The 15,607-nt window shown below is 36.4% G+C and overlaps 1 protein-coding gene across 1 annotated transcript in view; it reads left to right on the forward strand.

The window, feature by feature from the left end:
* Positions 1 to 2,870: 2,870 nt before the first annotated feature.
* The window catches only part of LOC119694851 (mucin-5AC), a 32,631-nt gene continuing 19,894 nt past the window's right edge, over positions 2,871 to 15,607 (forward strand). Inside the window, exon 1 of the mRNA XM_048632994.1 lies at positions 2,871 to 3,118. Coding sequence (XP_048488951.1) covers positions 3,102 to 3,118 — 17 coding nt within the window. The 5' untranslated portion in view covers positions 2,871 to 3,101. The remainder of the gene's footprint in view (positions 3,119 to 15,607) is intronic.

Consider the following 15,607-nt stretch of genomic DNA (forward strand, 5'->3'; position numbering starts at 1 on the left):
AATAGTACATAACCATAATCTTAATATACGATCGTATTTAATTCTCCACTCCCATGTATGATATAAACAAAGCTGAGGATGATCGGTGCCTTATTGAATTCCTGTTCATGCATTCTCCGATTGTAAAACAGAAAGTGGCAAATGTCACTGTGATACAACAACATAACCGATGATGCCCTATTCGCATCGACGCAACATCGCCACAGCCACAGCCGCTTGTAGTAAACACAAGTATATTAACTGCAACGTATGTTAATGGGTATTTAGAAAAATTACAGCTGCCCTGAATTCTAACAAAACTAATTAGGTATCTGTACTAATATACACTCACGGGCAATGAAAAAGTTCCACTGACAAAATACCCACACCAAACCGCCGCAATTTTTTTAAACATGTAGGTACCTATTTTAATATTTTAACAAAATATTACCGTTTTTTGTTGGTGATATCCTGACGCTCTGTTAAATATAATTCAATGTTGCAGAAGGCGTCATTAGCCGAGCCTTTTCAGTTTAGGAGTCATTTGGTGCTTTTCTCAGTGGAACCTTTTCATTGCCCGTGAGTGTATATTAACTACAACGTATTTTAATAGCTATTTAGAAAATTACAGCTGTCCTGAATTCTAACAAAACTAATTAGGTATCTGTACTTATATATTTTAAGTGATGATTTTGACTGAAAACGGAGAAGTTGTTCAGTTATTTTAGGGATTGGTAGAGGTAAGTTTATTTGTCATCATGGACGATTATGATTATACTAAGTCATTTCAGCATTTTTATCTAATATAACTTAAATATTTATTTTATCATAGCCACGGTATTATCTAGATAAAGTTAAAGTATTTATTAACATACTTAAAACATTTTTTACACAGTGTCGTCTGCAAATTCCGCACTAGGCGCACCTGTATCGTGGAAGACTAATCATTATAAATACATATAATACTAACATATTTCTATTTTCAGTAAATTCTTATATCATAGGGTGCTAACAGTGGACATCTCTTTTCATGATTTTAAGATACGCTACTACTGCAGTCTTGACTGTAGCTGTGTCTTGGGTGAGAGAAGAAGTCGCCAGTTCGGAGTCACACAACGATTCGATCCGATACCATAGGTCTTTGCGGAAAATTTAAATAAATGTATGTAGGTACCGACTTAGATAAGTACTCACGTAGGTAGGTATATAGTTGCGAGCAATTAAAAAGTTCCAGTGTTATATGGAACGGTGCGACATTGGGCTCGAAAAGTAGATTCCCACTCTGAGCGGTCCTGCCCCACGCCTTCGACTTCATGCCAGCTCATGAGTCATGCCGAGGGCAGATGCCTCTAATACGTGCCTTCATGATAGGGGGGTTAATTCATCTTATTTTTTTAGGGTGGTGATAAACATTTAGAAGAGGATTACTCAACATGGTGAAATGATTGGTTAGTTAGAAAAGTATTAAGACGTTGGCTGCTCAGGGTGCGCCGAACTACGCTCACGGTAAATGAAAAAAATCCAGTGACAATATCACTAAATTACTCCTAAACGGAAAATACTAGATTGAAGTAGGCCTTCGGTACATTTGACAGTCCATCAGAATACCACCAACTAAAAAGTAAATATTTTGGGTCATTTAATGTCGCATTTTTTAAGTGGAACTTTTTCATTGCAGGTGTTACGTTACTCAAGGAGTAGGTACAAGAAAAATAATAATTTATAGTGAAGAAGGTACCCTGTAATTTATTACGCATCTACCTTCTCAGATAGCTGGTTGATCCTAACACTACGAGAAGAACAATTGGTATGTCACCTATGTGCTAAGAAAAATAATAGTGAATTCTGGTTTAATATTTAACTATATCTTTGAATAATAAAAAAATACTTTGTTCTTAAGAACCAGAACAGTTTTGGAAAGTGTCGTGGCATTATTAATTGTATACCTACTAACTTCAATAAGCATAATTTTAGTGTCTGGTCAACCAAGGCAAGTGCTATGGTAATCCAATATTTAAAATCCCTGGCCTCATTATTAATTGAAGCCTTGAATTTTCTACTCTTTACCACAATGATCACAACGGACTGCTACATAAAATAAGATCGCATAAGTATATACCTAATATGTATCTGAATATGTTATTGTTAGTATACCTCCTGAGTCTATATTTTTTATCATAATATGTACTTGCTTGCATGTATTATATACGTATTGTAGAAATATATGAAAAATAATATGTAGGTAGAATAAACATTTCATTTTACGGCCGATTCATGAAAATACTTACACCATGAATAATATTACAAGAGGGCGAAAGTAGGTTCCTCGGCGGAATTTCCTTAACATACTTTAGTTAATTAGGTCATGCCACATATAAAATGCCGTCTAGCAGCTGAAACATTGCAAAATCGTTCCAACCAAAGGACTGTGTCAAAATGAACGTCCCAGCGGCGGCGCTTAGTCACCGCGCGCGCGTTGAATTCTTTTCTAAGAGAATTCGCGCTACAAGGAAACATCACATATTTTCGCCACCTCGCTTATTGTTATTTACATTAAGATTATGTGCATTCTTAGGCAGCGTGGACATTATGACTTAATAATGAATAAACGTGTTAATTTTCAAATTATAGTGGACACAAGAATTTGGGTTGTGAAGCTTAAATAGGTCAAAGTTCAGCCCTAGATCCGGTCACTGGAGACAGTCTGTGGGCGCGCGAGACGCAACCAGACACCCCCGGGTCTGTCGCCGGCGGGAGGGCCGACAGGTGCCATCCTGGTCCTTGCAGTCAAGGGTGCCGAGTGGTAGCGCGGCTATAAGTAAGAGGTGCCGGCGGCGCGGCGGCGTTAGTCTCTATCCGGACGCGGCGCCGCCAGCACCCCCCGCCCCGCCCCCGCCACCCCGCCGCCCCGCCGCACGCCCCGCCACGCACCTCTCATACGCGCCGCTTGCGCAACGCACCACAAAACGCAAAGGTCGACGCTATTGGCATTTAAACGCTCTCTGACATTAGGAGACGTTGCATTAGAATGTGATGCTTCCTCGTGCCTGAGCTTGTATTTCGCAACGTGAGAGAGAGGTCCAGCCCCAGTCCCGTCAGTCGCCGGCGCCCGCTCCGCCGCCATGCACGCCGCCGCCATGTAAGTACCTACCAGCGAATGTTCATAGATAACGAAAGTCGAACGAAAGTAAAACCGAATCTCGAGGTCGCCAGCGCCCAACTATTGTTTTCAAGGAGCGTTTTTGCGCAAAACGTGCAGTTTTTAACAACTTTCTATTATGCAGTCGATAATTAGTCGGATCGGAGTTGGCGTTTAGCGTGTGTCGCGTGCGCCGCCGCCGCCGCCGCCGTTGCGTAACGTTCCGTCCTGTGCTTTGTCAAGTCGCGAAAACTCCGATCTGATTTCTCGCGCGGAAATCAGGTTTTCATTGCCCAACGCGGCATCACGATCGAGGGCGCGTTTCTCAACTCCGCGGAGTGCACGAGCGCAGGGCTCCCGGCGCCGCATGGGGCCGCGATGCGCCGCCGCCGCCGCCGCCGCTGTACCGGCTCCCGACGCTCTCTCGAGTTTCCCCTCAGTACAAGTTATTATGAAACAAGTCGAGATGAGGCGGACCCGCGTTCCGTCATTAACTCTTGTAGCTATGACTTTTTAATAACACACTAATGGCGCGGAATGAATTACGAAAGCCATCATTTTGCTACACTTTAAATTACTTCATTGTTTTGTAGTTCTTCATTAGGACTTTAATTGTTTTCTTAGGAATGTTGAAGAATTTATGGTACCTCAAAAATGTTCTGCTTGTAAATATAATATTACTGAAGTGGTAAACATAAACGCTGTGCAATTGTTAAAATACCGAACTCTACGCATACATGGTGTCGTGTTGGTAGTAATTACTTTATTATCTACAATTATGCGCATTTAGTGCGAGCAAAATAGTAAAAAAGATATTCAAAAATATGAATCTATTTCCTAACATGCCGATGACACAACAACTCATTCAACATGCTTAGTTTAATCTATTACTACATTAGTTTTGGGCGCGCGCTATGTGTAAAAATGTTAATGATATTTTCTTTGTTAATTTTAACTTGATGTCTTAATAGACGAAATTTATTTGCCTAGTCCACAGTTTGTGCAAGTGTCGAATATATTAACTTCGGTACCAATTAGTTAAATGAGATTACAAAACCGAATTCCAGCGAGGTTCTATGACAAAATGAAACACTTTGTTGGGTCCTTATAGATACTAACGTTTAAGTTATTATATTTATCAGAAAAGCGGAATGAAAGTAGTTCTTCTGGTTCCTAGGAATAATCGCTTTGACAATAAAGGCTAACAAATTATATTTTTAAGTAGTTTGCAAGATTTTTACCCCGTTTTGTACCTACTCCCGATTACTGATGAGCCCAAGAGATGGCAATAAGCTGGTTTAATTTTGACTTACAACGATCTCCGATGACAGTGGGTACAACCGGGGACCCTTTAGGAATTAAGAAAAAAAAAGAAAAAAAAAGTCATTACATTGTCTATGAAACAAGTAAATGAAACTTTTGGCATGTTAACACATTGATGGACACTAGATTAACGGTGAAACTCATAAAAACGCACAACATTTTTGTATGGGAGTTGAGTGATGATGTGCTGGTGCACATGCCGGCACACTGCCTAGACGCAGTAAAGAAAACACGACGTCGGTGACCGTTGTGTGCGTGTGAGTGCACACTTTTTTTTGTATGAAAACTTATTGCTGTGTGAAAAAAAGGTACTCAGGGTGCACATATAACATTGAAATCCTGCCAAATAAAGCACAACAAGATGGTCTTCATACAAACTCTAGGTAAAACAGGACTGCATTGACCGTTGTTGAAATAATTAGAAAAAGAGTGGGGACTGCATTTGACGTTGTGATTTTTTTCTAAAAGTGTGGAGGACGTCAAATGCAGTCAGTGTCCGTCAGTGGGTTAAAAGCTTGGGAAGCCAATCGTCATTGCATCACCTGATGCAAGGACCATCAACTTACAAACTCATTAAATTTGATAAATTACTGGTAATACTTCTGACGGAAATATAAGATTGGTAACGTTAATGAAAAAGTGTCATCCGTTATTTTATTTTTTCATCGTATTCGTGATATATGTAACTTAAAAATGTGTACTAGTACGTAAATACTGCAGATGTCTATTATTACTGCATAATATTTGGTCGAAAATTCCCTAAATTTTACTTTTGCATTCCTAACTTTAACTTGTAGGAACAGTTATAGGTTACCTACTTCCATGCAATAAATGTCATGATTTTTTTTAAGTTTTTAGTTCAAGCTGACGATAACGCTGTTTTCTATCAATCAAAATGTATAAAACAAGCTTACAGGCATCCTATTAAGAAGTATACTCAGTTAATATGACGCGATTTTGATCTACTGTGGGACAGTGTAATCTTCAATTTCCATGACCTTTGTGGAAAGATGGCCGAATCCGACGAACCCGTACGGTAACTCGAATGACAAGTAACATTTATTTCCAACAGATATTAAAGTAATTTATACAAAACATTCAGCACTGTCTGCAGGTCTCCACAATACCAGGCGGCCTTGCCATATAGTACCTATTAATAAAATCGCCAATCTAGTAAGTCTTAGGATGACATTCACCATTGAAATTAGCGATGATAATGTTAAACTTTAAACTCTTGCCCGCATAATGAGGACACTCAAATAAAAACTAGTTTACGAACACATGTTTTAAACGATATAAAATTAAATTCGATATAGGTAGGTACATGTTAGTCAACTATAGTCATTGTTCGTCCTTCCAACCCTGAATTAAAGGTTTATTATTGCTTTGTGGTTTCTTCATTTTATATAAATTCCCACCGGCATTGATAAATATATTTTTCAAGTATAATGGATGGATCTTGTTATCTGAAAATAAATGTATTATTATTATTATAAAAGGGTCATCAAAGTTAAGCGGCAAGGAGTCATCAATTTCTACCTCTTCGTACCTAAGTATATCTAGTTATTGTTGATAATTTAATAACCAACGCTGGACAATAATTATTGTAAATCTAATAAAGACAACTACCCCACATTCTGTAATTAGATTAAACATAAATCTATGGCAACTCTACAACGGCGGAGGTAGAAAACGGAAATATACATTCGCTTTCGCAGAGTAATAAATGAATTCCGTACATGCAGAGAAAAGGTGCATTCCCAGCCACATATCGACATTGTGGTCTGTGATTCATGGCAGTGCTCGCCTGCATTTGCTAGTCAAGGGCAGAAATGTGACCTTTGTTTCCCTTCCCTTTTACGTGTATTGAACATACTGACGTTAAAGACTCTAACATTGTGCAGAGCTGTGGTGACCAGAACTGATTTGCCACTGGCCTTCTTGTGTTAATCTTTATTCACTGGCATTAGAATAAACCATGGATTAGATTTCCGAGTACGAGATAGTCCATGCAATATAGAGGTTGTGAAGAGCAGCATAGTGAATTTGAACTTCAACAAATTCATTATTAAATTTATATTATTCCATCCATACTTTCGTCGAAGAGATTGTAAGTGTATAAAACTTTATAGGATGCCAGCTTACATACAAAAAGATAAAACATCCAGCGCAGTATAACATAATTATGAAGCTATCCAGGAAGTGAAAAGGACGTTAATCACGGACGTATATTCAGATTTATTATATTAAAATAGTCGCTTTGCACGTAGTGTAAGTAACTGTATGTGTCACATATTTGTGCATGGTGTGGGTCGTTGCCCTGGAACCTTGGTGAGCCTTTGCAGGCTCGGGTTGAAAGTCCGGGCCGAAGGTGCTATCACACTTGGACGCACTGGCTCGGTAATTCGGTTATAGTGACACTACTTTAAATGATCTTATGATGGATTACGTGAATATTTGCGTCTTTATAATTTTATTAAGGTTTGTTCATTGACAGATGATTAATTTGGATTCAAAATATATATTTATTTGTTCATTGCTTACAGTAAACACCATTTGACGTAGAAAAAATCATGTGAGTTTAAGTACTTAAACTCAATTACTTATTCATATCTTATTTTCTTTTATATTTTTATCGGAATAAACTAATAATATGGGGGGTCATCAAAACAAATAAAGCTGCGTTTTTCCATCTCATCCATGCATCACAAAAATGGATCTAATTTAGAACATTTTTGCTCGGCTAGCGCTCGCGTTGGTGTGGCAATACCTTATTCTGTTCACGTACCGATGTTATGTCCCTTCGCCAAATATGTGAGGGTGATTAATCTTCGTCCTTTTAAGACGCGGTAATTCAGTGTATTAACCTTTATTACCGTTAAGCATACCTTGCTCATGTTTGACACTTTGAATTATTATTTACTTGTTCCTGACCCGTTATGCCTTGATTACACCTACCGAGTAGAGTGGCGAGACAGTGTCCTCGGCCGAGCACTACTGTTAGCAATTGAACGAGTGCCACTCAGAGGTAGGTGTAATCAGGGTTAGGTTATGATTGTGGCGCGCTTATGTACGATTTTCAAGTAGGTATATTGAGATTTTTCGGTAATCATAACAGTACATGATAGTACCAAAATGTCATAAACTTTCCTTTGTTCTTTCTGTTTTTGAGTTACTTTCAACTACGGAAAGAGAAGTCAATTTTAAACCAAAAGTATCAAAAGATCTCGTAAATCACATTTGGAATTACAATATAAAAGTTAAAGTGATACAACATTAGCATTTCACCGCAAACCGCTTATATCCAAGTAAAGATGTTTTCTCTATCAAATACCCATTTACTTACTGCATCCCACGAGTACATTTAGATTTACTTATGATATTTTTTTTATTTTAACTATAATTTTATTTAAAAGTTAAACATAGTTAGTTAAATAAATTTCATAATATCTTACAACAATAAAAGAAAATAAAACTAACGAGGCTTAGATATTAAGTGGCTTATGAATTGATGTAATGTAGGTAGCTACTTTTAAAGATGTTATTTTTTTAAAATACATATAAAAAAAAGTGGTTTCTATTCCTCCGTTGCAACTTAAAACAAATTTTGGTTACTTAATATTATTACTTAGTTAGGTAATAAATATGACTTAGTAATATTATAACCAAGAAATTTGACTAAGTATGTAACTGAAATTCCAAAGCTATACCAGATAAAAAAATAAAAACGGAGCGAACGTAACATCCACATCCGTTTTGAATATTGCAGAACATGGTATTACGGACGCTTACCGAATAACATCACTTTCGCCTGTAAACAGTTGTTGAACTTGTGTCCATGTAACTAATCCAACTAACTCTTGCATACGAAGCGGGGGGGCTACTGCGGTTGCATTTTAATCGACTTACCGAAAAAAAAGGTCGTTCTCAATTCGTCTGCATGGTTGTTTTTTAGGATGTTCAAGATGAAAAAGCAAATTAGTAATTAGGTTTATTTCATAAATTAAAAAAATTAAATAGACTATTAAAATAAATATGTTTATTCCAATATCCAAATACCGCAGCCAACGGCTCTACGTATTCAATCATTTTAAAGTATAGGTATTAACTTTATTAATATTAGTATTAAAGCCGGAGTAAGTCCTCCATGATTGATACAGATTCCGTGGTGGATGTCTCATGTCTGTAGAAAGTGATCGCAGCTCCGAACACAAACTTAATATAAATAAACGTGGTATAAATAACATTACATTAGTTTTTTGGTGATTTGTCCTGTTTAGAATTCAAAAAACCCTGCGGTAGGATAAATTATTATTATTATCAATAAGGCAATCCTTAGGTACACCTATGACCAGCAATAAATATTATCTTAAACTCTACTTTAATAATATAATATTGTCCTCAGAATAACGCTCAATCTGTTGAAGTCCAAGTTTGCAGTTAGTTACAATTTTATTATGAAGAAGCTTTTAATAGACTTTCTCTAATCGAAACCATTGTATCAATAACAGTTACGAAATCAGCATCTAATAACGATGTATGGTTCGATGTGAAAACATAGACATTGACTGGGCATTCTGCTTTCATTGATCACGACGATCACTCTATCAGCAATCAATATTTTGAGTCGTCGAAGTCATTACATTAAGCTCTATTCAATGTAAAAGTTTCGCTTTCTTTATCCAAGTTTATGGGTAATATTTCAGTAATGGATAGCTTTCATAATGAGTGTGTGAGAGAATGTTTCAGTAGGTAATCACGATGACTGTACTTGTATAAGTTATTGGATAGTAATACATCGCATTCAAACAAACGAGATAGATTATTTATTTATCCACCAAGTGCATCATTTATCCACAGTGCCCCTTCCAAGTCGGGCCGAAACAGCGGCGTTAATTTCTACCCTTAATGGAATTCGAACCTAGAGCCCTCAGAACTATACATAGTCCGCCTACGAGCCCTAGAACCATAAAAATACATGTTACATAATGAGAGTACCTTTCTTATCGTTCATTGTATACATTTTGCTCCACTGTCACCTTTTTCTCCATGGCCATTGAAATTTATCGACATGTCTAATCCTTCATCTCAATTTTTGTGACTTATTTTACGCGAGATTTAATAAGATATTTTAATATCAAAATGAACGGTTTTATTTATGTCGTTTAATAGGATGCTTCTTTGAAATACAACAAAGTGAATAAGGTGGAAGAACCTAAAATTATCTTTTGAATTTTATCATCATCAGCCAATAATCATCCACTGCTGGACATAGGCCTCTCTCAAGGAGCGCCACAATACTCGGTCCTCGGCCTTCCTCATCCAACCACTACCCGCCACCCGCCTAAGGTCGTCAGTCCAGCGGGCAGGAGGCGTCCCACGCTGCGTTTGCCTGTTCGTGGTCTCCACTCGAGAACTCGTCTACCCCAACGGTTATCGGTTCTTCGGCAGATATGACCAGCCCACTGCCACTTCAGCTTGCATATTTTGACAGCTATGTCAGTAACCTTAGTACTCTGACGGATAACCTCATTTCTGATACGATCCATCAGAGAAACCCCAAGCATAGCTCTCTCCATAGCACGCTGAGCGACTTTAAATCGGTGGACCAGTCCTACCGTCAGTGTCCACGTCTCTGCACCATACGTCATCACTGGCAGGACGCACTGGTTGAAGACTTTTGTCTTCAGGCTCTGAGGAATGGCCGAGGAGAATATCTGACGAAGTTTCCCGAATGCAGCCCAACCCAGTTGAATTTTATACTGAATTCTTACCATATTCATAATTATTATATCATAAAATTACATGGATTACTTTTAACCGCCTCTCAGTGAATCACGTGAGTTTAGTTTCTTTGCCTGACTAGACTCGTGTAGTTTTGAAAATGAAAGTATAGCCGGCATTCGAACAGCAATAAAAATAAGAGTGAATCTTTTACATACCTACTACTATTAGTTACACATAATATGAACGTGTGTGTATGATTTACGTTGATTATAATGTCCACGTATACGTAAGATCTATTGAAACCTATACGAATGCTAAGTAGGTAGTATTTGAGAGAAGACCACAGAAGATCATTAACATTACAAGAATGAGGTTTAATGAACATAATCGTAACATGGTTATTTCCCACGAAGATATCAGAAAAGTTTTTGAAACCGCGAAGTTAATTAAATGTATAAAAATTTTTGAGAAAACCCAAATTATTGTAAAAATCTTCAACTTGCTCTCGTTTTTAACTTAGTCAAGTTGATCAAGACGGTGGAAAACAAAATACGACTTCTTTGTTAAATAAACTCGGTATAGGTTTATCGTTAAATGGAGCTCATAATTGTAATAGGTATAGGTATATACTTAGACGACTATTAAGTAATACATAAGCAGAGTCTACCTACATAATGCGTCAGGGTTTATAAATAATGTATTGTAAGAGTTTTTTGAACCCGGCATACGCAAATACACATTTTCACATTAGCAACACCTATCATAAAGCTGTCTGTCAACAATTGTTGGCTTATCTCTTAGGACTTAAGGGTCACTCGGGCTAGTGATATATGAAAAACTAAGTGTCGACGCGCTATTGAGCCAACTACAACTCTATCACGTTCTATTAAGCGTACTGATTGCACGAACGCTCTGGTATGTTAGTTTTTTGTTAAGCTAGAGTACCGTTTCTCCCAGATGCATATCGTTTGGAATAGAAAGATGCATTTTGCAAGATGTTGCAAAACACAGCACGGTTGATTTCGCTGTGTTGGTGTTTGCTCTAACAGACGTCCCGTCTGTTGTAGAAAGTATCAAAGATGACCGAGTCAAAACACAAGTACCTATCCTACCCATACCGGACCAAATGTGGCGTTGCACGTTTGATATTTTTTGTGGTAGAAAATGATTTTAGCATGAAGTTCACTTGATTGGACATCATTGCTTTTGCAAATTGCACTATAAAAATATCTATAAATAAATCTAGAAACACTGACTTAATCTAATTAATAAAAAATAATAACACAGTGACGGCAGACCGGATGTGACGCGCCGGATCCAGCCATAACGGAACTTGCGCCATTAATGTCCGCATCCGGAAGCTGCGGAACGACCTTCACTTTCAATTCTAGTAAAAGCTCACTTTAACTACGTTTGTACTTGTCACTATGGCTTTTATGTGTACATAATATTCTATATTCTTCTATTATTCATTCGCGGGCCTTTTTGAAATGGTGATACAGTAATATTATGACTTTTGACAAGTAATTCGAATATTCTACGCCGAAAAAATAAAACATTTCATTTAATTTCTTGGGAATTATTGAGTATCGCGAGAAAAGTAAAAGTTCTTGCGATTATTGGAGTATATTTAACAACGCATCAGAATATTACCAAATAATATTAATATTGTGTTAAAATTTTAAATAACATGTTTTAAAACGGTATCGGTATTTTGCTTGTGGAACTTTTTCATTGTTCTTGAATATATGTATAAGGTTGTCTGTCATTGCGTGGAATGTACGAAAGCTTCAAAAAGCTCGTAATATTTCGACCAGCTGCAATGACGTCATAACTCCTTCGCACTAGCCTTCCGATAACTTTCCCTTTTACTGCACACCAACACTTGATCGAACCTTAATATGCTTACGTACTTGATATTGAACTTAGTCATGTAACTGTTATGGTTACAAGTTGTTTAACATGTAAGTAAATGACCAGTATCTACATATACATAGTCAGCTTTTAGAAGGAAATACATACTTAAATGTTCTTCAAGTTTAAAATAGTTTTTTAAACAAAAACCGACCGTAAAAAAACTATTTTTTAAATTAATATAGGTACTGTGTACCTACATATCTTTTAACTGCATGATGATAAATGCAATTCGATAAAATATTTTCAAGATGCCAAGTTATAACGAGTACCCATTTCTCTAGGTATTTATTTCTTGTAACGAATTATAATGATTTAATTGTGTTATAAAAAGTACCTATTTGTCAAAATAACCGGAAGTTTAATGTAGCCGTGAGACCGTATTTACCTACTGAGAAAGATTCTCAAATTAACTAAATATTTAGCATACCTATTACATAAAAGAGACAACCATTTACGCGTATCAATGTTTGCCAATAGATGATTATGTAATTCTGAATGTCACTACACATTCTTTTGGAAAGTATTTACATTTTATTTTCGGTACATTTGTGTTGGCATGGATGCCCTGAATCCTAATCGATTGAGGTATTAAGATTTTTTTCAAAAATCTATTTTGCATATTTTGCTTTTCCTGTAGGTACTTGTTAATAGACCAAAACCTGAACACAGTCACAGAGTTAAAGGGCGTCGTTCAGCAGATATAAGATTAAATGTCCTGCCCACTGCTATGAATGAAATGAAGAAATACTTACGTTTTTTTCAATTGACAACTGAAATGCTTCATTCTTTCCTATATTTTATTTAAGTAGTTTAACTAGTAAGTACCTAGTATACTTATAGGTTAAACGCTAATTACGATGGTGGTTATTTAACTGTCGAATTGTGTGACTCCACAATGGCTGCATTGTTCGAGTGTGCCGAAGATTAAACATATTCCGGTGTCGTGGGTAGATACAATGGGTAGATGGTGGGAATCTCCACGCGTTGGAGGTACTTGTCTATTGTTGGGGGGTTAATAAATACTACTAATTGTAGCAGTTTGGAACTGCGTAGTTTAGGACTAAACAAAAGAGTCGGGTTCACTGCCGTTGCGTGATAAAAGTAAGTTAATAAGCTTAAAAAGTGGAAAATTAAAGAGCCTACAACTTGAAATTGGTACATTCCGCAGGCTCCCTGAAAAAAATACCGCGTGCCAGGTAGGTTCCAATATCAAAGTTAGATCTGGGACAAAGGAGGTGCGGTCTTTGTTTCATACAAAGGTACCTGTACTATCTACTAATCTATATATCAAGTATGACTAAGTATGTGTCCTTGATACATTATAACAATTAATTTGGTAACAAAGTGGACCAACTTCCCTAAATTGTCTATAAAATGTTATAGAAATGGCGTTTCTTTGCAAATTTTTAAGACTCGTGTCGTACGAATAACTTTATCCTGAAAAGCAATAACAATTCCAATGACAATAATTGTAGGACAGCAATTTCAGCGTCCATGTTTAATTTTTACAGCCAATTACCTAATTAGGATCCGCTGTAATGAGAAAGATCCACAGTGGGCTTCAAACCGAACCACAAATGAGACAGTTTAAAAAGTTTTAATAGTGTACCTTCTTATAAAATTAATAGGTATAAGTATGAATCAACCTAATATACAATTTCATAAAATACAACATAGAATATGTCCTTGTCTTCTCTTCACTTTCTGCCCTGCCACATGTCAAGGTCATCAGGGTGACATACCGCGGGTCACGACACGACAGCATAAACACAACAGAGAGCCTAGCATAGCAGCTTAGCCTTAGCATGATACATTTAAGACATAAAATACTTCGGAACTCTGTCTTAGTAGCCATACTTATGCTAGGTACTCTGTAAAGTACCTACTGTCGGGTATTTAGATTATTCAATCAGCATTGTTTGCGTTGATTGTTGGCAACTTAATTATTTTATTACCTGAATAGTTTATATACTTAAAATATTCTAAAAAGTATTAATCCCCAAAACATATTATTACGCTGAAGATGCCTTATCGAAACAGCATTTAATCTCTATTTTCGATGTAAAAAAATAGTTCAAATGCAATGGAGGTTTTTATGTATCTCATTCGTTTCATTCTTAACAGTTTTATTTAAGTATGCTGTAGGTCTAGACAACAATAATACCTTACATCCTATATCACATCACATTCTCAGTGCTACGCCCAACTATGCCTCAATCCTGCCAAGAAAAATGCAAATGGTTTCCTTTCCTGTATTATCGATGTATAAATTCATGACTGATTGTCTGTCGGTACATCCTCGACGCCATGTTGAAATGTGAAGAAACGAATTCGGTTGCCGCAAGACTGTATTGTTGCTATACCGGTTTCCGAATTGAGAATTACGGTAAGCGGATACCTAAGCTTCGATGTGATTGATATATTGTGAAAAAAAAACTGGGCAGATGTAGAGAAGCTCACCAAATGGTGAAGAAAGACGGATACCTGAAGCTACCAATAAGAAATGTGCTGAACAGATATTAAAAAAACAAAGCTAAACGATATTGTATGTTTTCTCGACTTCAATCTAAATATTAATAAATTATACATACAATAATTGATTATACATTGATATACATATAATACATTGATTGATTCAGCAGCACAATCCCCAATTACTTATTAGAAGCACTAGCTTTACGGTCATTTATTTAGGAAATTTCTATAAGCTTCCTGTTTATTTATGCTCTCATAATATGATGAACTTCTAAAGACTTCTTTCATCTAGACAGTGAAAAAGCGCTTGTCAAAAATATAAGCGCTGTTTTGCCGGGCCGTTTTTCGTGCATTGTTGGTGTATCTTGGATATATATGATCGAAGGTGAAAAACGTGAAAAAGCCGAAATAATGTGGTGTCAGACAACACTTAATTGGAACAGAATGTGGGGTTATGTTAATGTGTATGACGTCATAATGTCATAAGCCACATTTCCCACTATTTGAGAGGTTAAGGTCGAATTTCCCAGTTTGTTGCGTAATGATTTGATGATTCTTGAATTAATTTTATAGATGCCATTTTCAATTCATTACTTTTTTTCTAAAATCTAGCAAGTTTCAATTTATATTCATTATATTGTAACATTTTAAAATAGTAGTAATGTAGGTACTACTCGTACCTATTCTATATTCGTACCAATAATCTACATATTCGGTGAACGATAGTTATTTTTCAAAATTCAGTTTTATTAATATGTTTTTATGTGGTTTGTTATTTTGTTGGTCAATTGTAAAATCGAGTCAAAGTCGATATATTTTTCTTTCATTTTTTCCCAATACTTGTCAAGTCTGATTCATATCAAATACTTACATGTAGGTACATAAAGAACTTACGAACTGTGTGGTAGATGACTATCGACAAATAATTGTAAAATTTTACGTCGATTACACCATTTGAATTTGAATTAACCGTACGTCATTACTTACCGTTTATATCTATCAAAAATGGCACTAAACCACTAAACAAATATTCAATATTTCGTAACT

This window comes from Plutella xylostella, chromosome Z, assembly GCF_932276165.1.
Source record: "Plutella xylostella chromosome Z, ilPluXylo3.1, whole genome shotgun sequence".
In the NCBI taxonomy this organism is placed as follows: domain Eukaryota; kingdom Metazoa; phylum Arthropoda; class Insecta; order Lepidoptera; family Plutellidae; genus Plutella; species Plutella xylostella.